This window comes from Myodes glareolus, chromosome 10 (assembly GCF_982192425.1).
Source record: "Myodes glareolus chromosome 10, mMyoGla1.1, whole genome shotgun sequence".
NCBI lineage: Eukaryota > Metazoa > Chordata > Mammalia > Rodentia > Cricetidae > Myodes > Myodes glareolus.
This window is the reverse complement of record NC_142035.1, coordinates 27,194,185-27,219,150: the sequence shown is the minus strand read 5'-3', so window position 1 is coordinate 27,219,150 and position 24,966 is coordinate 27,194,185. Positions and strand designations below refer to the sequence as shown.

Here is a 24,966-nt window from a genome sequence, read left to right as displayed (position 1 = left end):
GCAAATCCAAGGGTTTTACTTATTTATTTATTTATTCATTTATTTGTGTTTTATTTCTCTTCTTAAATATTTATTTACTTTTTTATTACATGTATGTATACGTGTGTCTGGGGAATATGCACATGGGTGTAAGTGTTTAAGGAAGCCAGAGGCCTCAGATTCCCTGAAAGTGGAGTTACAGGTGGTTGTGAGCCACCTGACATGGGTGCTGGGAATTGATCTCGGGTCCTCTGGAAGAGCAGTACATACTCTTAACCACTGGAACATCTCTCCAGCCCCTAAGATTTATTTCTGTTGAGCTGGAGAGATGGCACAGCAGCTAAGAGCACTTGCTGCTCTTGCAGAGGACCCAGGTGAAACACGATTAATAAAAACCCAGAGCCAGGCGGTGGTGGGGCACGCCTTTAGTCCCAGCACTCAGGAGACAGAGATAGGCGGATCTCTGTGAGTTCAAGGCCAGCCTGGTCTACAAGAGCTAGTTCCAGGACAGGCTCCAAAGCCACAAAGAAACCTTGTCTCGAAAAACCAAAAAAAGAAAAAAGAAGAAAGAAAGAAAGAAAGAAAGAAAGGAAGGAAGGAAGGAAGGAAGGAAGGAAGGAAGGAAGGAAGAAAAGCAACACAGCCAGTCACTGGCTCTTACTTCGACCTCAGTCAGAAAATGGTGAACTTGCCTCCAGGAATCTCAGAATGAAAGTTGTCTCTTCCTGTTTTTTAATCCTCTCTAGGGTTGGGGTTAAAGGCATGCACTGCCCGGTTTCTATGGCAACTAGTGTGGCTACTGGGATTAAAGGTGTGTGTCATTGTGGCTACAGGGATCAAGGGTGTGTGTCATTTCTTCCTGGTCTGTAAGGTTGGTCAGTGTAACTGTTTTACTTTTCTGATCTTCAGGCAAGCTTTATTTATTAAAATACAAATGAAATGACACCACACCCAGATTCAACTCCTAGCACCCACATGTAACTCCAGTTTCAGAGGATACAACGCCTTCTGACCTCTGAGGCATCAGCCACACGAATCATGAACAGATATATGTGCAGGCAAAACACCCATACACATAAAATGAAAATAAACGTTGAATTTTTTTTTATTTATGTGACTATATCTGTATGTGTGTACGCTGTGTGTGGGTACCTGGGGAGCCCAAAGGGAACATTGCATCCCTTGGACCAGGGTTACAGGCAGTTGTGTGTTCCCTGAATCCGGGTCCTCTGGAAGAGCACCAAGTGCTCTTAACATCTAGCTTCTCCCCAGCCCAAGCCCAGGAGTTTTCAATACAGAAAGTATGGAATCCTTAAACTTATCTTGTTCTGACTCTGGAGACCCCCCACCCAGCACCTCAGACCCTCCCAGCTGCCCTCCTTGCCTTCCTGCAGCCCTGCTGTCCTTCCTCTTTCTTCTGGTCTCTGTTTGGTTCTTCAGGAGGTTTCTTGAGGGGACGCACCTTGCACCTGAGACCTCCCCTGCCCTGCCCAAGTCCTAGGCACACAGATAACTCAAATGCTGCTGCTGTCACCAGTCACACAGAGGAAGGTGAGAGGAGGAAGAGACGAAGACGTGAGCAGAGGGATCTTAATCAGATCCAGTGAGTATCTAAGGCAGGTGAGGGAAGCTGCACCTTCTTCAGCTCTAAGCATCAGACAAAGCCCGTGGAGTGCTCACTCCCCAGAACATTCTGTGAGGATGGAAGATAGTATCTGTCACACGGCAGTCACTGACTTGGTTGGTTCTTGAGACTGAACTTTGAGACTAGTGGCAGGGAAGAGCTGGGTTTTAGATGTCACTGTTGGTTGAACATGGCCTCGTTTTTTTTTGTTTGTTTGTTTGTTTGTTTTTTTAATGTATTTTTAAGGTCAATTGTAGATGCAGTAAAACCCCCCAGGTTTTCGGTGTTCCTGGATGAGTCTTGGAGAATGCCCAAATCTATCACCACCTGTGTTAGTCAGGGTCACTATCGCTGTGATAAAACGCCATGGCCAAAGGGACTTGAGGAGCAAAGGGTTTATTTGGCTCACACTTACACTCCGTCGTCATTACTGAAGGAAGTCATGGCGGGAATTCAAGCTCCTGGAGGCCGGAGCTGATGCAGAGGCCATGGAGCGGTGCTGCATACTGGCTTGCTCTCCATAGCTGCTCAGTCTGCTTTGTTATGGAATCCAGCACGCCAGCCCAGGCAGGGAGGGCAACAGCCACCAAGGACTGGGCCCTCTCCACTGATCACTAATTAAGCAAATGCTCTACAGGCTCGCCTAGAACCCAGTCTTTTGGAGGCATTTTCTCAACTGGGGCTCCCTCCTCCCAGAAGTCCTTAGCTTATGTCCAGTTGACATAAAACTGTCCAGCGTACCTAGTTTTATGTGGTGCTGGGGTTAGAACCCCGGACAGGTTAGGACAGCTCTGCCACCTGGCCTGCTTCTCCAGTCCATTCCTGTGTTTTTCAATTGGGGCAGATAATATTCAAATTTGCATTTTTAAGGTTTCCATAATTTTTTAAAGTAAACCTGCCTCAGTTAACGCAGAGCAAATCTCAACTGGGAAGCTGTCGTTCACCACGAAACTGGCGGATCATGGGCATGGTGATCACAAGCCACACGCATCTGAAAGCCAGGCTCAACACATGGGGAAACCAAGGCTCAGAGAGGGAGGTGGCCCTGCCTAGACACATAGAGCAGGTGGCCAAAGCGGGAGGGGACAGATGGCCTGAGCTAGAAGGAGAGGCTGTGTCTCCCCTAGGGTTGTAGGGGGGAAGGCTCTTCCCTCCCCCATCCTCTGCCCACACCGGGGGAGAAGTTGGGGGTCAGGGGCTGCCCCCGACAGTTGGGATTTTGCAAAGGAAGAGGACCTTTTCCCTTAGGCTCCTCCCTAACCCCAGATGGCAGGGTCAGGAGGGAGAAAGAAACAATGGGGATGGCCGCCCTTCCCCACCAGAAGTTCACGGCCCAGAGACAGAACCTTTGTAGAAGTCTGACACCCGTATCCCAGACAGAGCTCAGGCCTTTCAACTTGAACCACCCCTTCATGACACATGCTAATGAGACCCCAGTGAGCCTGGCTGGCATCCTGCCTCGGGCAGGCAGTCCACAGGGTCCAGAGGCCTGCTGACACCTCAGTCTCCTGGCAGACTCCCCTTCTGTATCCTGCCTGTACACTGCCACTCAGGGCCTGACTTCAGCCCTCTCCTCTTAGCCTCCAGCACAGGCAGACTCTTGTCCACCATCTGCTCCCGACTCCAAACCACTGATTTCTGTGGCTCTCTCTGCCTCTCCTCCACTTCCACTTAAACAGTTGGCCATGAAATCCCTCTCACTCTTCGGAGCCCAGCACCTCCTCATGCCACGGATAATACCGTAGTCCCTTATCTTCCTGTCTTCATAGGTGTCCCAGCTCTTGTACCCCATGCAAGCGCCTCTGGTAGGAGTCTGGCTTACCCCTCCCTGCCTGTAATACAGGCCAGCGCACAGTGGTTATTCCACAAATATCCATAAGGGAAGTAACAGGTTCCGGAGGAGGCAAAGGTCAAATGCCCATCCCAAATGCTGGAGAAGCAGATGGGTCCACAGAAAAGACAAGATACAGACACCATCATTTGCCCCTTCACCAAATGTGTGCGCTGCTATTGTGCCAGGATTAACTGCTCTTGTCACCCTTGGTTGTCCTGCCCCGAATGGCTATGTCCACACCCAAGGCAGGAAGGCTTGACTGGGCCAGGAGGACACAGTGAGCAGAGAAAGCCTTGGGTCTGGAGGAGGCAGGAGTGCTGAGGAGCCTAAGGAAGGAGTGGGGGGGGGGCGGTCAGAGTAGGAACCTGTCCTGAGCTATGATTTTCTTTTCTTTTTTCTTTTTTTTTTCTTTAAATAACTGCTTGGCCCATTAGCACTAGCTTCTTATTGGCTAACTCTTATATCTTAATTTAACCCATTTCTAGTAATCTGTGTATCGCCATGTGGCTGTGACTTACCAGATAAAGTTCCAGCATCTGTCTCTGGTGGGGCTACATGGCTTCTCCCCGATTTCTCCCTTTTCTGAACAAAACCAGACTATGGAAAGGCCTACCCCCTCCAGACAACCATGGCCTCCAGGGGGACTGCAGGGCATTCCCAGGTAGATTCTCAGAGGCCATAGTCACATCTTTCCCTAGGGCAGGGGCCACCTCCTCGCCTCAGAGCAAGGGCCTCCTTGGGGCTCTTTCAGATCCTGTGATGTGGGTTTGAAGGCATCCTTCCTACAGAGCTTAAGCTTTCCAGCTGACCTCATCTGCCTGTGAGCATCAGAGCAGACTCCATCCCCGGGGTGCACTGTGTCATGTACACTGTTACAGGAAATCCCTTGTCAACTCGAACTCGCCCTTGAGGGACAACAGGAGATGGGTTATCTCTGTTGCTGTTTGAGGCAATGGTTTCAAAGTTGCAGACTAAGGTGTCTGGTGAAGAAAAGTCCCAATCCCTCTAACTTGCAGAAAGAACTTTGACAGAGAGAGACAGCACAGCTGGTACTGATGGAAGCCAGGGTGATGGACGTGTGGTTCTTAATGTTCCTAGTGTCCTGCGGACCTGAGGGGGTTCTAACTCACCCCAAGTGTGTTGATGGGGCTCGGGAACAGGAGACTGACCAAACTGTCTACACATACACACCAGCCCTGCCTCCACGATGTCCCAGCCCTGGGTGTTCCTCCCTGCCTGTTGCTCCTTCTCCTGGGACTCCCGATTCTCTACCCTGGCAGAGGTATCTGGTGCTCTGAGTGGCTCTCAAGACCCTCGCTCCAAACCATCCCTCCCCACACATGAGACTGAGCAAGAAAAGGGGCCTCGCTCAGCCCTGTCCCTGTGAGCAGGGGAAGAGCTGCAGGGCACTCTTTTCCTTCCTCACGCCGCCTACTCCACCCTTTTGGATCAGGGCCAGGCTGACACTTCTGTCTCCTCCTTTGACTGACAGAGACTCTGAGATCCAGGCTGTCTCCGAGGCTCCCCTCCCCTCTCCTCCCTGACTGGCCCACTCTACGCTCTCACACAGGTCAGATTGAAGATGGCCAGGACACAGAAAAGTAGCAAGGAAGGGCACACGCAGGGGTGAGGGACAGTCCAATGCCATGGGTGGCTACGGTACCAGCACGCTAGGCTTCTCCTTAGCTGTGTCCCTCTGCCCTGCCACTCCAGACATGCATGCCCTGCTCAGGCAGGAACCCCAATCCTCCTCACCTCTTCCCTCTCCTTTACCCCCAAATCCAGTCATTAAACATCCGTTACATTGCAATTTCTTCCGCTGCATTGGTCTGTGGTGTCTCCTTGTTCCTCAGATACAACCTGGAGCCAAACCCATTCGAGTCGGGAGCTCTACCACTGAGTTACACGCCTAACCCACGTTTCCTCATCCTCTTGCCTTCACCTCCCAGGTACTAGGATGGCAAGCCTTATTCTACCACACTTGGCACTGTTTGTCAGACTGGGTACTAGGACTTCAGCCATGAGCAGAACAAACACAGTCCCTAACTGTCTCCCCGACAACAGTAGGGACCCAGACCCCAAACAAGAGGCATAAATGAACATAAAATACACCATAAAGGACACTGTGCAAAATTCCAGAGCATCCCGATCAGGTCGGCATTTTAGCGAAGCAGTCACTTTGGAGCCAAGAGTGAGCAGAGAAACTGGGCGGTGGTGCCAAACACCTTTAATCCCAGCACTCTGGAGGCAGAACCAGGTGGATCTTTGAGTTTAAGGCCGGCCTGGTTTACAGAGTGAGTTCCAGGATAGACAGGACTCCCTTGGCCCCCAAAAAATAAACAAACAAAAAAGAGTACTCAGAAACCTGAATGCACTGAGGAAGGAGCCATGCAGCTGCCTTGGGGAAAGGATCAGTGGGAAGGGAATAGAGAAAGCAAAGGTCCCGAGGCAGGAAATAAGGTTGTCACTGGGTGCAGACTGCAAAGAGACCATTAGGAGTTGGATTGGGGCCTGATGCAAGGAAGGAAGCAAAGTCACTCAGCTTTCTGAGGACAGGTGAGTCCTACCAACAGGGAGGTGAGGTGTTGGGCAGAGAGACAAGCAAACAGCCTCGCTAGGGCTGAAGAGAGAAGGTGGAGGAGGGCAGGACATTGAAAGGAGAGATTGCAACAGTTCAGGCAGGCCACGAAAGAGGCTGTGAATGGTGCCTATAGGGCACCGTAGGAAAGATCATAGGTCCACTTGGGAGTCCTGTTCCCTGTTGACTTTCCCTGCCTGGAACACAGTGAAATTCAGAGGAAGACAGCGCCCACCTCAGGTCTCCTCTCCCAGCTCCACGTCCTTTCATGCTCTCCAGACGGCGCCTCCTGGTGGCGACTTCTTGGAACTGCAAGTCCTCAAATTTCTGCGCAAGCTGGGTGAGGTTTGCTCTTGCTCTCACCGCCCCCGTTTGACCTGCTCACACCCTCCCGTGATGCGTAGCATCCACCCCGGATACTACCTAGTGCTCCCCGCCATGCATTACCCCACATCAGCCCTACCCTGTGAGTGGTGACTATTTCACTCAGCATGAGGGAAGGGTATTTCCACAGTCCTTCACTCAGCCTCCAGCCTTTCATTGCGCGGCAGAGGTGTGCACAGGTATCCATTCCTGCCTGCACTCCGGGAGGCTGCTCTCTGCCCCACCTCGTTCCTCAGGCTTGGTTGAAGAGTGTGTAGCCCCTTATCTACGATCTGGACGCGCGGGATTCCCTCTATCTCCAACTCCTGGCATGCCTGAACCAGGCGTGTCCAACTTTTTGACGTGGAGACAGGATACTGTCATCTACAAAGTTCATGCTAGCAAACCGCTTAATAGTTAGCAAAAATATTAAACTCTCATAAAATTTACAATTTTGTGTTGGACCCCGTTGGTAGCTATCCTCTACGACATTTAGCCTGAGGGGCTGGGAGGGTGCAAGGTTCTCACACAGAACCTGAGGGAGCTGTAACTTCCCTTGAATTTCACAGTTTAGGGCTCCTCCCACCACTTCAGGGTGCTGTAGGTGGGGCCTCAAAGCAAGTGTGAGCACCCGATATTTTTGTTACTTAGTAGTCCTTTTTTTTTCCTTTTTAAAAGTGTGTTATAGCCAGGAGCTGATGGCACACGCCTTTAATTTCAGCACTGGGGAGGCAGAAGCAGGTGGATCTCTGTGCGTTCGAGGCCAGCCTGGTCTACAGAGAGTTCCAGGACAGTCAGGGCTACAACAGAGAAACCCTATATTGGATGGGGGGGGGGCATGTTATAATTTTAGATTAAACAATCTTACCGGTTCACAGATGGCTAGAATAATCAGCTATTGATTCCTCTTCCTTCCCCCCTTCTACACCCCCCCCACACACACACACCCCACTCCACTGTCAGCGCTTCTAAATTATTCCTTCTGGGGCTTCTGTGCTAAATTACTCACATATATCCCTAAAGAATTTGTGGGACTTATTCCTGGGAATGGTTTTCAAAGGAATGAAGGTGTGCGGTGTGTATTAATTTTTTCTCCGTGATGTTCTGGGCTCTTGAGCTGTATTCTTGGGTGTTGGATGATTTTGATAAGGACTGCGGGGTGCTGAGGCCCCGCAAAAGGAACTAAGGGTCCTTGGCAGGTCTAGAGGTCTCTCTAGAGTCCTTCTCTAAGCCTGTTCTCTCACGGAACTTTGGCCACTCGCTTTTTGCCGTCAGCCTCACGTGTCCTCCTCACAGTAGCTTTAAGGTCTCACCCGCAATACCCCGGAGTGCTGTGTGGGATTGGGGGAGCCTTAGCTGTGAAATGCTAAGGCCCTAGTGCAGGAAGCAGGCTCCTTCGCCCCCTGGCGGCTTCTCGGGTGAACTGCAGCGGCGTCTTCGCGTCCGACCTTCCTACCCGAGGGTGCGGTCAGGAAGCTGCGCCCGTGTCGCGACGGGAACCCTCTCGTGCGTCCTGGGCAAAGGAGGACAGGCTGATCTCTGCCACCCCTCAAGGAACGTGAGCGCCACCTTGAGTTTCCCGAGGCTTTTCGCATTTGCAGGTACCAGTTATGGTTGCGCTGTCCTTTTGTATTTCTTAATGAACCAGGTTTTTTTTTTCCTATTACGTTTATTTGTGGGGAGCTGGGGGAGACAAGAAACACTGTGTGTGGTCAGAGGACAATTTGCGGGAATCGGTTTCTCCTTCCATCACACGGGTCCCGGTGATCGAACTCAGGTCAGTAAGCTTGGGTGCAAGCGCCTTTACCTGATGAGCCATCTCGACGACTCTTTAGCTTTGTTTTCAGACAGTAATGGAAGGGTTTTGCTCTGCAGTCCACGCTGGCCTTTAACTCGCGATTCTGTTTCGACTTCCCGCGACAGCTGAGATCACCGTCCCACCGGTGTGGCAGCTCCAACTTTGCTGTAATGATCTTGTCATATAATGAGCACCCGCAAAGAGCAAAGCAAAACTGCCCCGGCGAAAAGGAATCCGGAGCGAGAGGAAATGCAGACAGGAGCCCTTTCCCACCCTGGCAAGCCGGAGTCTCGCCAGCCACTATCCAGGGGACGCCCTGCCCATCCCCTCGGGCGCCCCGCCCACCCGCCTCGCCCCTGACGGCCCCATTCTAAGGTGCGGAGTAAGCTGTTGGTGCATTCATCTCTATTAGAAGGTTGGTTTGCCAACGGCCAGAACTTTGTACCCTGTTCACTTGGACATCCGAAGCCCTTCCCAGGTGCCAGGCTTACGGCTACTGGGGTTGCTGGATTAACTAGAGTTGATAATGAAGTCCCAGAAAGAAAGCGCCAAATGTAGTGATTAGAAAGGTCTGACAGGTTTTTTTTTTTTTTTTCTATGTAGCTCTGGCTGTCCTCATACTCAGAGATCCGCCGGTCTCTGCCTCCTGAGTGCTGGGATTAAAGGCGTGTGCCACCACCGCCCAGCCTGAGAGGTCTCTGACATTAAGCGTAAACAGCAACTTCAGTATTTAGAATGTGCTGGGGATGCAGCCCAATTGGTTAAAGCATTTGCTTAACATACACAAAGCCCCAAGTTGGACCCCCAACACTGCATAAAACCAGGAGTGGCTGACCGGGCGTTGTAATCCTAGCCTTTGGGAGGTAGAGGCAGGAGGATCAGAAGTTTAAAGCCCCCTTTTGGGTAGATAAGGAGTTTGAGGCCAACCTAGGGTAACTAAGTGTCTGCTTTCAAAGCAAACAAACAATGGAATTAAACAAACTGTGTGAATTGCCGTCCCGGATCCCCACCCCGACCTGTACAAATAAACTTTAAATTTCTCAAAAGAAGGGGGGGGGAGCTTAGTAGAAAAGTCCCTGCCTAAACCCTGGGTTCATCCCCATCACTAAAAATGCAGCAGTGGAGGGGGGGCGGGAATGACTATTCAAAACTAAAGGATCTTAAACAACAGAAGCCAAAGACTTTCTACAGATCACACGAGTCAGGGAGGAGGCACAGGCTGGGGTCCATCCATGTGTGCAGTGAACAGTGAGCTACACTCACACAGCCCATGCAGGTGACTTGTTACAGAGAAGACAGAGTTCTTCGGTGGAGGTGGCATTTGATATTCATGCTTGGAAATAAGATAGGATCTCATCAGGAAGTAGTGGGCAGAAAGGGTATTCCACTGAAGAGCTGGAAGGACTACGGTAGCTCAGAGGCACCATATACACTTCTGAAACTGGGGAGAGCAATAAGTTGAGAGAGCAATAAGATGTTGAAGCATGTTGGTCCCCGTTGGGAAAGGATTTTCTTGTGAGGATGGGGTGAGCAGCAGAGAGTCTCCAAGGGTTGATAACCAGTCTAATTTTTTTTAGATGTATTTATTTATTATGTATACAACATTCTGCCTCTATGTATGCCCGCATGCCAGAAGAGGGCACCAGATCTCATTATAGATGGCTGTGAGCCACCATGTGGTTGCTGGGAATTGAACTCAGGACCTCTGAAAGAGCAGTCAGTGCTCTTAGCCACTGAGCCATCTCTCCAGCCCGATAACCAGTCTATTAAAATAGCAATGCCATGTGGAGCACCTGTGAGAGGCTGGCCATAGGCTAGACCACAGCAAAGAGGGGAGCTGGGATGGAGGGAACTCTGTTGGCCCCGGGTAGGTAGCATTCAGGGCACAGGCATAGAACTAACATCTCTGCTAGGGAGGCTACCTTTTCAAAGTCAAGCCTGTGTCCTCGGGGCCAGCATGGTCTGCCTTGGTTCAGAAGGAAGGATGTGTCCTGCCTCCACCTTCCAAGTTCTTCATGTGCATTGGTGATTGTATGGGCAGGAGACACACAGACAGGAGAAATTCCAGCCCGAAGTGCCATAAAATCTAAGGCTTGAAAAAGGGTCAGGAATGGGAGCAAGTCCAGTATCCTTCATGACAGAGGGGCTTGGGAGTGATAGTGGTACCCAAGTTTTGAGGAAGAGGGGGCAGTGCACGTGAGTAAAGACTGTTGTCATGGAGATAAAGAGCCCTGAGAACAAGAGCTGTCTGTAGAGTCGCCTAGACACACTGTGACTCCCTTGGACCTGCCTTCACAGGTAGGTGGGATTCTATGACCAAATACCAGTGCCCCAGGCCACCCCTGTAGGCCTGAGAAGGACCAGCTCAAACTTTACCATAGATCTAAGTATGTTTGCTTGGGGTGGGGTGGGGTGGGGTGGAATGGGGTGGGATGGGGGCAGGGACGGGAGACATGTTGCCATCTTCTAAGTACAGTTTGGGTAGTGTTTCCTGAGCCTCACAATACACTGCCAGCTGAGTGAGGATGGAATCCTCGGGTCTCCACAACAGTGGAAGGCAGTTCCGAAGAAGCTGAGATACTCACTGAAGGCCACCCAAAAGGTGAATGAGTTCCTGGACCTATTTGACATATTTTCCCAGTGTGTGGATCACCCCTGTGATTCTGCTCCAGTCCTAGCGGGGGCTTCCTGTTACATCTTCCCTGAAAAGAGCAAATAATCCTTCACTGAGTCTGTTTTCCCATCTGTGAAATCCGGCAGGTACGCATCCTCTGGCCTGCAGGCTTAAATTACTGTTGGTCAGCCACCAGAGGCTTGAGGGTCACCCAGAGCTGTGTAGCTCCACTCAAGACCCCACTTCTCTGGGCTTCAGTTTGCTCATCTGTACAGAGGAGCTTCTGTAGTAGGCTCCAAGGCAGAAGCGAGGAGCAATGACTAGTTTATGTCTAGCGGCACCGGGCGGTGGTGACCCACGCCTTTAATCCTAGCATTCGGGAGGCAGAGTATCTCTGTGAGTTTGAAAAAGTTAAGTCTAGCCGCAAGAGCCCCTACCCCACCTTGGGTTGTTCCCTGAGGGAACATCCCGGAGGAGAAGGGCGGGATGCAGAAGGCTCTAGTACCACTGGGCTGCTGGTAGGTGCTACCGAATGCAGTCGCAGGGCCAACCCCCCGGTCCCGCCCACCTTCCAGCCAGCGGGGCGGAGACAAACAGGTGTCGCCACAGACGCCAGGAGCCGCGGCGCAAGCAGACCCTCCGTGACGCTCGGTGAGTGGCGGTAGAGCGCGGGCGGGTGGGGTTGGGGTGGGTCGTCTGGGGACAGCGGGTGGCCTGTGACCTTTCCCCTAGTTCCCGCCAGGAGGGCGGCAGGGACAGGCGTAGCAGCTGCGGACTCTGAGCCGTCCACAAGTTCCCAGTCCCGGCTTCCTCTGCCGCGATGCTGCCGCGCAAGACCTGTATCCACCAACTGAGCCTCAACAGCCTGGCCCGGGCGCACAAGATTTGGGGATCGCTCCCCTCGAAAGTTCGGCTGACATGGGAGGCTGGACGCCCTTCCTGGCCCGCAGGCGCAGGGAGGAGAGGAAGGAAGGGAACCGTGAGACCTCCTCCCTCCCTGAAACCTAGGCCAACAAGTCATGACGTACCCACGTCCTTTCACAGGTGGGACCTCCCAGGAGGCTCAAAGAAAGTGAGCAAATGACCCAAGGTCATACTGCCAGGGAGCACAGACCTGAATGACAGACGACTCTCTCTGAGGTCAGGGTGGATCAGGGTGAGCAGGATGCTACTGCCACCAGCTGCTTGCTGGGTGTGTGGTTGCCCAGCCAAGCCTTCACAAGGGGGAACTTGAATCACATAAGTTGGAAGCTATAGGTGAAAATTCCTGTCCCACTTAGGTGTGAGAGGACTAAGGTTCCTAGCCACCCAGCAGATGCCCCTGAACTAAGGCCTCCTCTTGGCCTCTTCCTCTGTCTCAGCTTCTCTTGACTATTTCTGCATCTTTAACTGTTGGTTCTCTTGTCCCCAGTGCCCCGTCCACCATCGATAACTCCTCACACCCTGTTCAGCACCCCACTCCCTTCCCTAGGTTGACTTTCTGATCCCCTGCTCTGGCTACCCAAAGCCAGGCAGGTCCTACCCAGTCCCCAGGGCCACCAGCAAGCCAGTACCAGCTCCCTCCAGTCTGGCCCATCGGCTCAGTGCCTACCAACAGCCAGCCTCTCTATGTAGTGTGAGCATCCAACCATGGCGCCAGGGTGTAGGGTGGCCCAGTGTCCCGCAAGCCAGATGCTGCCTCCACATAGGCGAGAATACCTCCCCACATACACCCCTGTTCCCGTGGGAGCACTCTGTGCCAGCTGATAGGCCCCAGTAGGCTCCATGACTGGCCGCTTTCTGAGGATCCCGAGGTGGGAGGCTTTGCGCAGAAGCCAGGAAACTGTTACAGTCCAGGAACAAGGTCAGGCCATGTGGGGGAGGAGGTAGCCCAGTACCACACAATGGGGGTGTGGGACCGCTGACATTCAGTGTTTGATGTACAAGTAACAAAGAGGGTGGTATGTGTTTGCCTAACATGCACAAGACCCTGGTTCACCCCTGCAAAACACACACACACACACACACACACACACACACACACACACACCACACGAGAGAGAGAGAGAGAGAGAGAGAGAGAGAGAGAGAGAGAGAGAGAGAGAGAATCAAAAGGCCCTGGCGTAAGGTCACCCTCTGAGGTCTCTAGTCACCTACTTGTTTCTGGACTTCGTCTCCATCAGAGACTTGGTCTCATCTCTGGCCTTCTGCCAGGGGGCTCTAGCACCCAGGAAGCAGCTCTATCTTAGGGCCTGTGTCTCTGGTCTCCTCAGCCCTTCCTTGCTCTCTTCTTCCTGGTCCCAGGGTCCGAAATATCACTCTTCTTGCTCCTTACTGGGGCCTGTTTCACAGTCCCATACACCCTGACCAGCTATGTGACTCTAAACACTTCTTTTTCCTTTCTGAGCCTCTGTGAAATAGAGTGAACCCGGTACTGCTGAGAGGCTACAGAGCTGGTGAGGGGTTCAGTCCATGTGGATAACAAGGTAGCCATGGCGGCTCAAAGTCTGTCAGCACCCTGACATGCAATGGCTGTGCCCTGCTTCCTTCGTGGCTCCCCATTGTTCACCTCACCGTAACCAGTCTTCCTCCACCTCGGCGAGGGGGGATGGGTTTGTCGGCCACTGAGGATACATCAACACTGTCCTTGAAGGCCTTTCTGCTTCCCTTAATCTTAGAGCCTCAGCCACACTGGTCCCAAAGCTGTTCTTTGAACATGGAGGGGACCTTGTACTGGCTGACAGCTCCACTTTCCCTCTTTCCCAGACTCCTCTCAGGCTCGTATTCCTACCTCCCGGTTCTTCTTGGCTCTGTAGCTCTGTGGTACACAATGCTACCTGGACTGCTCTGTATTTGGATTTTCTGGCTTTCTTGCTGACAGATTTATTCACATTCCTGGGAGCAAAGGACAATTGTTCAGCTGGGTGTAGGCACCCAATAAAGGCAGGTTACGCACACGCATAAACAAGAGCCACAAGACCACTGAAAACAGGGCAAAAGTACAGATACTGAGCCAGGCCTCATGGCCCAGGCCTACAGTTTCAGCTTCTAGGGAAGCTGAGGCAGGGCCATCCCAAGGTTAAGATCTGTCTGGGCTACGAAATGAAATCACAGCCAGCCTGGATAGCTCAGACCCTGCCTCAGAAGTAAAGGCAAGAGGGCTGTGTGTAGCTTGGCGATAGACCTCTTGCCTGGCATATATGTGTACGTGGGTTCAATACCCAGGACGGGGAGGGAGGTTATCCCTGAGGTACACCCCATCTTATGTTTATCTTTTTTGTTTGATTGGTTTGGTTTGGTTTTTCAAGACAGGGTTTCTCTATAGCTTTGGAGGCTGTCCTGGCATTCCCTCCATAGACCAGACTGGCCTCAGCCTCACAGAAATCCGCCTGCCTCTGTCTCCTGAGGGCTGGGATTAAAGGTGCGCACTACCACCGCCCGGCTCTAATGTTCATCTTTTTTTTTAATTTTTATGATTTATTTATCTTTTATTTTATGTGCATTGGTGTGAAGGTGTCAGGTTCCCTGGAACTGGATTTTCAGACAGTTGTGAGCTGCCATGTGGGTGCTAGGAATTGAACCCAGGTCCTCTGGAAGAGCAGTCAGTGCTCTCAACCGCTGAGCCATTTCTCCAGTCCCCTAATGTTCATCTTTTAAACACGTCCCCACCTCCCCACCACACTCGGAACATTCACTGCTCTGAGACAAACAGTCTGACTTTCGGGTATGTTGTTCCCTCCGCCTGGGACGTCCCCCTCCCTGTTAGCCATCAATGCTGGTGGCTTCTCACAGGATCTCCAGACCTAAAGAGCTGGGCAGGACAGAAGTGGAGAACCGGGGTACAGACCCTGATGTAGCCCCACTGATCTCTGTATCTACCCTCCTCCACACACACACACACCAGGCAAGAGCTCCCACATGATAGCCCTGGAGGGGAGATTGCCTCCTTTAATTACTGCTGGCTCCCTCTGTTCTCTTTATCCTTTGCTGAGTCAGGAAGAGTCAGCAGAGTAGGGTTCAGGTCCTCCTGCGCCCCCTGGAGCACCAGCCCTGCAAGGGCTTCCTAGGCAGGATCTTGCAGGAATCTGGGTGGAGAAGGGACAGGCCAGGACAGCACTTTAAAGGCAGGGCAGGAGAGCAAGTGTAGCTTCCAAGCTGTCTCCAGGTCCTCTGTGCCCTGGGTAAGAACAGGACGATGTCGTTTTGTTTTGTTTTTTGAGACAGGCTTTCTCTGTGTAGCTCTGGCTGTTCTGGAACTCCCTCTGTAGACCAGGCTGGCCTTGAACCCACAGAGATTCACCTGCTTCTACCTCCCCAGAGCTGGGATTAGCTGCATGTGCCTCCACACCCATCTTCAGGACAACATTTTTTATATATAGTGAAGTCCCAGGTCTCGTTGTCTCCGCTTCTCCCATCATTCAAATCGTCTCCTGTTGCTAGGTCAGTTTCCTGTGTCAGAATCAGGAAAAGGGGCTGCCAGAGCATCCAAGATTCCTGGGTGAGGCTTGGCCACAAGAAAGCTCTAGAACTACAAGAACAATAGAGGATTCACGATTGTGGCAACACAGACCCCTGAGACAAAAGCAGGAAGATCTAGAGTTCTAGGCTAGCCTGGGTTTAACAGTCAGATTTTTGTCTCAAAACCAAAACAGAAAAAAGGACAAAGACTTGGAGTCTGCTTGTGGCTACCCGACTGGATGGGTGCTGGCGTGAGACCAGTTCAAGGGCATGTGGTGGGGGTAGGGAGAGGAACTGGCTAGGCTGATCCAGCTCTCACTTGCTGGCTGGGTGGCCTTGGGCTCTGCCCTTCTAGACCTCTTCCTCACCTGCTCCTCGAGGACACTAGTGTGGCATGGGTGACCTTCCTTGGCTGTGACTAAAAATATCCTATCTGCTGACTTTTCCAGCTCACAGGAAATTAACTATGGAAATGGCACCCAGAGTCATCTTCCCAAAACTCAGTCTCTAAGTCTATAACTGTTTCTATCTTTTACGGACTTCTCTCTGGAATTATCAGTTCTTGGTTTAGAAAAACTCTTTATGCATTAAGGAAGCAAGCCTTTCGTCTGTTTTGCCTCCCCCAGGTTGTCCCACTGTCTTTTGACCTTGCTGTTGGAATTTTTTTTTTTTGCAAAAGTATGTTGTTTACCTGTTTGTGTTTATTGCATTTGCGTGTTTTAACGTGTCTAAAGTTGAGTATATCAAACTCTTCGTTCATGGTGCCAGAATTTCTGTGTGCTGCTGAGGAAACCCTTGCCCAGTTGAAGGTTTTCTATGTTTTCTGCTGATAAAAAAAAAAAAACCATCTTGTTGATGATAAAATTGAACTGTCTCACCAGGTGCCTTCTCCACCGGCCCTTGTACAGCCTGACCTGGAGGACAGGACAGCGTCTGGCTCGGGCTGCCCACAATGGCCCTGCTGACACACTTGCTGGTCTGCGTCTTTGGCATGGGCTCCTGGGTGGCTATCAACGGGCTCTGGGTGGAGCTGCCCCTGCTGGTGACTGAACTGCCTGAGGGCTGGGACCTGCCCTCCTACCTCACTGTGGTCATCCAACTGGCCAACATAGGCCCCCTCCTAGTCACCCTGCTGCATCGCTTCCAACCCGGCTGCCTGTCTGAGGTGCCCGTCATCTTCCTCATCCTGTGCACAGGCACGGCTGCCTGCATCCTCTTGGCCTTCCTGTGGAACGTGACCTCCTGGATCCAGGGCAGACAGCACAGCGTAGCCTTCATCGTCCTCACCTTCTTCCTGGCCCTGGTGGACTGCACCTCCTCTGTCACTTTCTTGCCCTTCATGAGTCAGCTGCCCACGTACTACCTCACCACCTTCTTTATAGGAGAAGGGCTCAGCGGCCTCCTGCCCGCACTGGTGGCTCTCGCCCAAGGCTCAGGTATCACCACCTGTATCAATGCCACAGAGACACCGGGCACCGCCTTGAACCCTGTGACCACAGTGGAGACCCACATCACCCAGGTACCAAGTGTGACCCAGAGCCATTGTTGCTCTGGTCCCCAGTGTGGGGAAGGGAAAATTCGTTTCCTTTATTTTTATAGTTTCGTCCACGGGACCACACATTATTTTATTTATTTTATCAGTGTGTATATTCCGGCACGTGTGCATAGGGCCACAGGCCACTGTACAAGTGTAGAGGTCAGAGGACAACTTTGTGGGGTCAGTTCCCTCTTCCCACCTTGACGAGGGTTCTAGGGCTGGAGTGCGGGTTGTCAGCCTTGCATAGCAAGTGCCTTCACCTGCTGAGCCGTCTTGTCAGCTAAGAGCTGCACGTTAGAGTGTGAGGAGGGCGAGCAGTGGAAAGACCATTTTAAGTGTATGTGTGTTAGAGGTTCACAGAGGTGTGAGAAGCAAAGGCCGGCCAGGTGATAGGGGTTTAAGCCTTCCCCAAACCACAAAGGGACAGGGGCTTGGAGCTCATCCGAGTATGGAGATGTACTCTGGGCGGGGAGAAGAGACGACTGATGAGCAAAGGTGACCTGTCCTAAACTCAGCCGGGCTCTGACAAATGACAAAGATTGCATATCTCAGTCCAGAAAAATGTCTACATCCCTTTCCAGTAGACCTTGGGGAGCTACGACTCTGTCTGGCTCGACTCAACCAGTTTAGAGTAATCTGCACTAAAGAAGTCTAGGGTGACATAGTCTGGTCTTTTAGTTAGATGTGGCGGGGGGAGTTTATCCCGAGCCTCCAGATAAAACCATGAAGACCAGGGAAATGAGAATCTAAGGTCAAGATGTCTCTAACCTCCCCAGATTTTTTTTGAGGGGATTGCAGTGAACTTTATTGATGGTATTCAAGAGAGTAGGGCTCCCTAAGCCCCTCCTGCTCTCTGGGGGTCTGGGATGGAAACTGTGAGGGAGACGCTCAGTGTCAAGGGTTGAGTTAGGACAGGGGCTGCTCAGCAGCCAAGGGCTCTCTCTTGCTGTGTCCTTGCAGGGGTGGGTGGTCCAGGGTGGGCTTCTTACTCTTTGAAGTCCATGTAGGCCATGAGGTCCACCACTCTGTTGCTGTAGCCGAATTCATTGTCGTACCAGGAAATGAGCTTTACAAAGTTGTCATTGAGACCTCCCCGGATTTTTATCTGGAAATCTGACATAACAGATGTTTCTGTCATCTCAGCCTCCCTCGGTGACGCGGCTAACTGCAGCTTTTCTCCTCCACAGACAACCTACAGCCCTTCCCTGCCGCCCCTCGCCTGGCACTTGGAAAGCCGCTACCTGGCCCCACGCTTCTCACCACTGCTGTTCTTCCTCCTGCTCTCCTTCCTAATGGGCTGCTGCCTGGTGGCCTTTTTCCTCCTGCAGCGGCAGCCCTGGGGACGGCAAGGCTCCATAGAGGACCTTCTCCACTCCGAGGTTACCCTACACTCCATCAGGCCTCGAGACACAGAGGACACCGGCTCGCTGGGTGCCCCTATAAGCAGCCCGGGCAAGGGGTCTGTGGAAGTCAGTGTCGCCCAACTCCACCCAGCCCAGCTGGCCTTCATCTACTCCACGGTGGCCTTTGTCAACGCGCTCACCAACGGGGTGCTACCCTCCGTGCAGACCTACTCCTGCCTGCCGTACGGACCTGTCGCCTACCACCTGTCCGCCGCCCTCAGCGCTGTGGCCAGCCCTCTCGCCTGCTTCCTCCCAATCTTCCTGCCTAACAGGTACCCCACCTGACCCAGGGAACTCTGAGAGTGCGGCTCACTCCATTCCGGAACCCCATGTATGAGGTGGTTTAGTGTATGAGCTCGCAGAGGCACGGGATAGCATGCTTGGACTCTGTGCCTCCAGGGTACCTATCTGAAGGGCTGGAGTGATGATACTTCCTCCTGTGATGGCCAGGAATGTGGTATAGGTTGTTCTCTACCAGTGCCTGGCACTCCAGTGTCTCAGCAGCAGGGCCACCAGTTCATCTAAGTGACAGTCGGCTACTGAAGTGGACATGTAGAATCCTAAGACCTAGAGAAAGGGATGGAGCTGGGCTTGTTTAGCCTTGGCGCTCCTGCCTCTGGTCCAGCTGTCCCCATCAAGATGCACTTCTAGGATAGCAAGGCAAAGATGTAACGTAGACTACCAGAGCGGGCTGGGCCCTGGCTCAAGAGTATCATCTTCATCCTGGAAACCTGGCTGGGGCCATGGCAATGAAGAAATGACAGGTATATGCACAGAACAGCTGAGATAAGGTGGGTCGTGCTCACTCCGAGGGAGAGCACCTGCTATACCACCCAGCTCTCGTGTTTCTTTGGCATTGCAAGGAGGAGTCAGGGTAGGTCTCTGTAGGTGCATGTCTCAGGTTACAGTCAGAGGGGAAGTGTCTTGGTTAGGGTTCTATCGCTGGGATGAAACACCATGACCAAAAAGTAAGTTGGGGAGGAAAGGGTGGGGGGTGGCCTACACTTCCAGATCATAGTCCATCATTGGAGGAAGTCAGAACAGGAACTCAAGCAGGGCTGGAACCTGGAGGCAGGAACTGATGCAGAGGCCACAGAAGGGAGGGGGAATGCTCACTGGCTTGCTTGCCTCACTTGGCTTCCTAGGCCTGCTTTCTTTTTTTATTATTTTTATTTTTATTTATTTTATTTTATTTATTATGTACGCAGTGTTCTGCCTCCATGGATGCCTGCAGGCCAGAAGAGGACACCAGATTTTATTGTAGATGGTTGTGAGCCACCATGTGGTTGCTGGGAATTGAACTCAGGACCTCTGGAAGAGCAGTCAGCGTTATTGACCTCTGAGTCATCTCTCTAGCCCTAGGTCTGCTTTCTTATAGAACCCAGGACCATCTGCCCAGGGATGGGACCACCTACCTTGGGCTGGGCCCTCCCCCATTGACTACTAATTGAGAAAATGCCTTACTTACAGCTGGGTCTTTCATTTAACTGTTTCCTCAACCGAAGCCCCTCCCTCTCTGATGACTCTAGCTGTGTCAAGTTGGTAGGCAGAACCAGTCAAGACAGGAAGTAAAAGCTGGTGGCAACAGTTTCCACAGATACTGGTCAAACGCTCCTAAACACTCATTCACGAACCAGGGAAGGCGTTGCCATTTTTCTGAGCCTCACCCAAGGAAAGTGGTGTCCTCAGCTGCCAGCCAGATTCTGATGGAATTCTGAAAAGTCTCCTCCAGGACGCATTGGCTGACCTCCCAGGCAGATGGCCGGCCTCCCTGAGAGAAGGGGTGAAGGGTCCTGGAGAAAACACATCACACCCTGAAGGCCCTGCAGAGATCAAAGCCCCCCTGGTGGCTTCCTGGCAAGGAGCTGGTACCATGAGGGAAATGTCAGTCAACACAACACCCACGCCGGGGAAGCCGCCCAGTGCCCGTGCTCCATCCCTCCCCCAGGGCACCTCTGCCCACCACATTCCCATTGTGCAGGCAAGAATAGGTCAGAGATGGGCCAAGGACCAGGCTCAAGGCTTGGGTGGTTGAGCTGTGATCTGGTATGAACATGAGGTACTTGGCTCTTGGTGTCCCCCTTAACCTAAGTAGCCTAGGATTGTTTTCCATAAAGGTCTAACCCTGGAGGCTACTCCTTGAGGTCTGGGTGAAGGGAACAGAGGTCAGGCTTCTCAACTCCTCTCATTGCCCTTCTCCACTCCGCCACAGGTCACTGTTGTTCCTGGGGTTGCTCACACTGTTGGGAACCGGCTTTGGGGCCTACAACATGGCCATGGCTGCCATGAGTCCCTGCCCCATCCTGCAGGGTCACTGGGGTGGAGAAGTCCTCATCGTAAGTATCCCCTCTGATTCTCAATTCTCAAGGCTGGGCAGACCCCAGGGACAGCCCTTTCTCTTAGCCTAAGTCCTCTGAATGGTTCTCATAAAAGTGGGGACTTAGGGAGGTGAAGTTGCCATAATGCTACCTCTCCCGTATGTGCCCTGACTTGATCATTTGGGGGAGGGAGAGACACGTGGGTTTCCTTTTACTCTGGAGGGATAGCTCCCATGGTTCCCTTAGCCCTTCAGGGTCACCTCTGTAGGACCTCCTTGTAGTCGGGAGCCATTTCATCTCCCTTCCTTAGCCCATGAGGGCATGCCCTAGAGTTGTCTTCCTTCTGCATCTCCCCTGGTGTCCTTGTCCCCGGCAGGTGCTCTCCTGGGTGCTGTTTGCAGCCTGTCTCAGCTACGTCAAGGTGATGCTGGGTTTGATCTTGCGTGACCGGAGCCGCAGTGCCCTCTTGTGGTGTGGGGCAGCGGTGCAGCTGGGCTCGCTAATCGGTGCCCTGCTCATGTTCCCCCTGGTTAATGTGCTGAGACTCTTCTCCTCTGCCGACTACTGCAGCCTGGACTGTTCTGTCTAGCCTCGCTCAGCCACCAAAGGACACCAGGACACCATTGCTGAGGTGGAAAACCAGAACCCAGAGAGGAAAAGACTAACAACTGTTAGTTCTGTTGAAGACTAACAACCCCACCCCCTTCTCCGTGTGGTCATAGATCTGGGTCTGAGCTTTTTAACAAACACAGAAGCCCTCCCCCCGACCTGGAGTTGCAAAGCACAGCCCTCCCCCAACACTGTGCCCTAGTTGCAGACTTCAGTCTTTGACTTCTAAGAGCTCTGGTTTGTCGCATTCAACTGGTAGCCCAAGGATGTTAGGGGGAGAACCCCGGGAGATTAAGCTGCCCCTTGTTTGGGGTGGAAACCAGGGAAGTCTCTTGACTGTCTAGGCCTCTTTTTTTCTACTTAAAGGAGGGTGATAGTAAGTAGCCTTTAGCTTGTAGGCTTAGGCATCTAGCAGGCTCCCCTGAACGCTCTCCTGTGTGGACCTCCTTCTCAACCCAGCCTGGAAGTGGTCAAAGGGCTTAGGAGGACCCCTGCCTCCATCCCTTTTCTGTGTCCCAAGGAAAGTACCTCTGCAGGATGCTGTCTACAGAAACCCCAGGATCTCTGCCCTGGGTCCCAGTACAGTTCTCTGCCTTCCCTGTCCCCCAGGATGGTGAGACCCTAAGATAAGTTGAGGGAAGCCCTGCCTGTGTGAGTGAACCCCACCAGGATCAGAGTGGACAGTTAGGATCATCATAGAGGGAAGTCTCAGGCAGGAGAGGTTTTGTCTGTAATTATTATTCCGTTTTTATATTCCTTTTTATAAAAAGTAAAGCTTTCCATGCTTTTGCACTGGGGCGGTGTCCACACGAATCCTATGAAAGCGACACTGTGTCAGTCTGGCTGTAACTGGTTTTCAGTCAAGGCTGAGAACCTCAGAAGGGCCAGCAGAGGGAGGCCGGCTGCCAGCCCCCTCTCCCGGACTGTTGTTGGGGTGCCTGGCGCCACCCTGCACTTCCATTACTCTTAAAGTAGGGTTGGAGAGATGGCTTGGCCCATAAGACTGAGTCCCACCACGAAAGTCGGCCATTTAAATGGTGCTTATCCTTCGCTCTGGCTGTGTGCTCACGCATAGGCGGGACCCGGCGGGTGGCACAGGCCTGGAGACACCGCCTTTAATCTCAGCACTTGGGAGATGGAGGCCCCAGGTCTCTGTGGCTTCAAGGTTGCCCTAGTCTGCATAGTGAGTTCTAGGCCAGTCAGGATGGGCTGAATAGTGAGATTGTCTCAACAGAACAAAACAACATGTGCACACACAAAACCAAACACTTGCGTTACTTCCTGCTCTGTCTTCCAAAGTGGCAGGAAATACAGAGGCTTCCCTCTTGGACCTCAAGATACAGCATCACAAACCATTATGCAACCATTATGCATCTTACACTTTTTGGTTCCGTGAAAACAGGACCTGCTCACTCTTTATCCTGGGTTGGTTAGCACTCCACTGTGGGTGCCGAGTTAGTCATCCATATTTGAAGAAGGCTAAAATCTGGTAAATCTCTGCACAGGCAAGAAGGAAAGAAAGCAGCATTGTTAACAAATGAATGCACATTAAACCTGGCAGCTGTGGGCATCAAAATCAATCTCCCACAAAGATATAAACACAATGGACCTCAGTGGCCTATTGCTCACATGATGCGTGCCAAGAATCCACCCCCAGCACCACAAAAAACAAAAATCATGTATCCAGAAATTGTAAACAGAAAGTTCCTCTCTTCACACAGCCAGGTGGGAATGACCCTTCACACACACACTGATCACGAATCCTCAAGGAAGAGGACTGCACAAGGCCATTGGTCACACAGCACATCCTGGGATTCCCCGTCAACCAGAGTGGCCTGGTTAACAGTCAGCTGACTGTCTTCATCCAAGTTCATACCTTTATGACAGGTGTTCTGAGGTCAGCGTAGTACCCTAAGGTAGGCTTCTGCACACATACCCACCCCCAGGGGGCTGGGTGACCAGATGCGGATTTCCTTGGAAAAGCCCCTGGGTCCTTAGCAAAGCAGCCCTGGGTTGTCAGGCAGCGGAGAGGTTTCCCTCCAGTCGGCTTTCTGTTGTCGGCAACACCAGGACCGAAAACGACCTGGGGAGGAATGGGTTTATTTGATTTACACTTCCAGGTAGCAGTCTGTCACTGGGAGAAGCCAAGGCAGGAACCTGAAGCCCAAACCAAAGAGGAACTGTTTTTATTGGCCCCTCTCGCTGCCCTAGATTCACCTAGCTTTCTTATACAACTCAGGGCCACCTGCTAGGGGTGGTACCAACTTGCAGTGGACTGGGTCACCCCCATATCAATAATCAAGACAATTCCCACGGGCATGGTTACAGGCCAACCTGATCTGGGAAAGCTTCCTCCATTAAAACACCTTTCCAGGTGACTCTTGGTTGTGTTAAGTTGGTGATCAACTCTGTGAGTTCGAGGCCAGCCCGGTCTACAAGAGATGGTTCCAGGACAGACTCCAAAGCTACACAGAAACCCTGTCTCTGGGGGAGAAAAAAAAAAGTTGATCAAAACTAACCAGGACAGTCTTCTTCAGCGTTCAAATAGACCCATGGCTTAAAAGAGACAAAATTCAGACGTTTTCTCTACAAAGATCCTGAAGAAAATGAAGACTGTCTCCCCTCTGTATACCAGGGAAGATTAATTTGTTTTCAGTGCCGGAGGGTGGAAGCTAGGGTCTTGTACAGGCGAGGCAAGCTCTGTTCCCGAGCTGCCACACCCCCCAGTCAGAGCACACTCTGTGTGTGTCCTTTGCCTTACAGCAGAGTGCCACCCTGGCTCACAGGCTCTGTGGAGGATAAGCCAGGGTGTGCTGGCGGTTGGGAAGGTTGCCTCCACCAGGGGACTTGGCTGGTTTGTCTGTCACCCCATCTTGGGAGCCTCCGGTCTGTGAATTGGCCCCAGTCAGCATGACTCAGCTTCGCCACATGCAGCTGAGAAGAGCAGCACCCCCCGGGATTGTGAGGGGTGACACTGAGCAGTGTATACAGAGTGTTCAGTGATACCTCCACAAACTGTGGGTGCCCTGCCAACCACAGACCCGTGATGCCCCTGAGCTATACCTCTGCCCACTCCACCACCCCAAGGTAAGTCTGTATGGCCAGTGCACTCCACGGATCCTCTGTCTCTGCCTCCTTGGCACTGGGATCACAAGCATGAATCACCACCATGCTGGGTTTTTTTAAAACTGTGGGTTATGGGGATTGAACTCAGGTTCCCACTCTTGCAAGGCAAGTACTTTACTGATAGAGTCACCTACCGAGCCCTGTGACTCCAGTCTTGAGTTTGACCCAAGATGTGGGATGTCGCCATTGCCCACTGGATGGCCAACCAACAGTATGAGTGCCAGCACAAGGGCCTAGCTATGGTCCTAGCTGCTGGGGAGGCCAAGGCAGGAGGGTCACATGAGCCCAGGAGCTTAAGGGTAAGTGGGGAAATATGACAAGGCCCTGTCTTTTTCTACTAAAGAAAAGAAAGAGATCGAGATTCTGGCCTCTGCCTGGGATTAGCATGGGTCTTGGCTAAAGATGCTGCCCCCATGCAGGCAGGTGCAATGTGGCTGAAGCCGGGAAGGCATCCACGGCAGAGCCTCCTTGAGCGGTCAGAGCAGTGCAGTGTGCTGCCCTGGGTGCATTTTCTGGGGTGACCTTGAAAGGGTCACAAAAGATGCAAGGTAACTAAGAAGCCACTAGGGAGAAAACGCCACCCTGGCAGAGGGCCTTGGCTGGGTAAGTTGGGCAAGGGCCAGCACAGCACAGACATGCAGACTTTGTCCTTCCTTCTGTTCCCGTAGGAATGCCTTTCAGACCTGGTGACCCCTGGAACAAAGGGACTCAGGGAGAGAACAGAACAGCTAGCCTAGCAGATGTGG

General features: G+C 52.2%; 1 protein-coding gene and 1 long non-coding RNA gene across 3 annotated transcripts; one reads left to right on the top strand and one right to left on the bottom strand.

The window, feature by feature from the left end:
* The first annotated feature begins 10,672 nt into the window (after nt 1-10,672).
* On the top strand, nt 10,673-21,891 carry Slc52a3 (solute carrier family 52 member 3). 2 transcript variants are annotated; one of them, XM_048445611.3, is made up of 5 exons: nt 10,673-11,441; nt 16,109-16,746; nt 17,952-18,439; nt 20,380-20,503; nt 20,862-21,891. In XM_048445611.3, the coding sequence occupies exons 2-5, from the start codon at nt 16,180-16,182 to the stop codon at nt 21,072-21,074; spliced, it is 1,392 nt and encodes a 463-aa protein (XP_048301568.1). In that variant the 5' UTR covers nt 10,673-11,441; nt 16,109-16,179; the 3' UTR covers nt 21,075-21,891. The 2 variants fall into 2 exon arrangements, with proteins under 2 accessions (XP_048301568.1, XP_048301569.1); XM_048445612.3 differs by lacking the exon at nt 10,673-11,441 and adding an exon at nt 11,557-11,834.
* On the bottom strand, nt 16,841-23,173 carry LOC146892800 (uncharacterized). Its single transcript, XR_015004302.2, has 4 exons — nt 22,971-23,173; nt 22,474-22,591; nt 19,835-19,960; nt 16,841-17,877 (listed from the first exon to the last, which is right to left on the bottom strand). It is a non-coding gene; the product is annotated as an uncharacterized LOC146892800 (long non-coding RNA).
* Nucleotides 23,174-24,966: the final 1,793 nt, after the last annotated feature.

Excerpts from the sequence above, each read along its gene's own strand:
- Slc52a3 (XM_048445611.3), top strand. The coding sequence starts at position 16,180 with ATGGCCCTGCTGACACACTTGCTGGTCTGCGTCTTTGGCATGGGCTCC. Across the intron at positions 16,747-17,951 it reads TGGAGACCCACATCACCCAG|ACAACCTACAGCCCTTCCCT; the intron begins GTACCAAGTGTG and ends TCTCCTCCACAG. Across the intron at positions 18,440-20,379 it reads CCAATCTTCCTGCCTAACAG|GTCACTGTTGTTCCTGGGGT; the intron begins GTACCCCACCTG and ends ACTCCGCCACAG.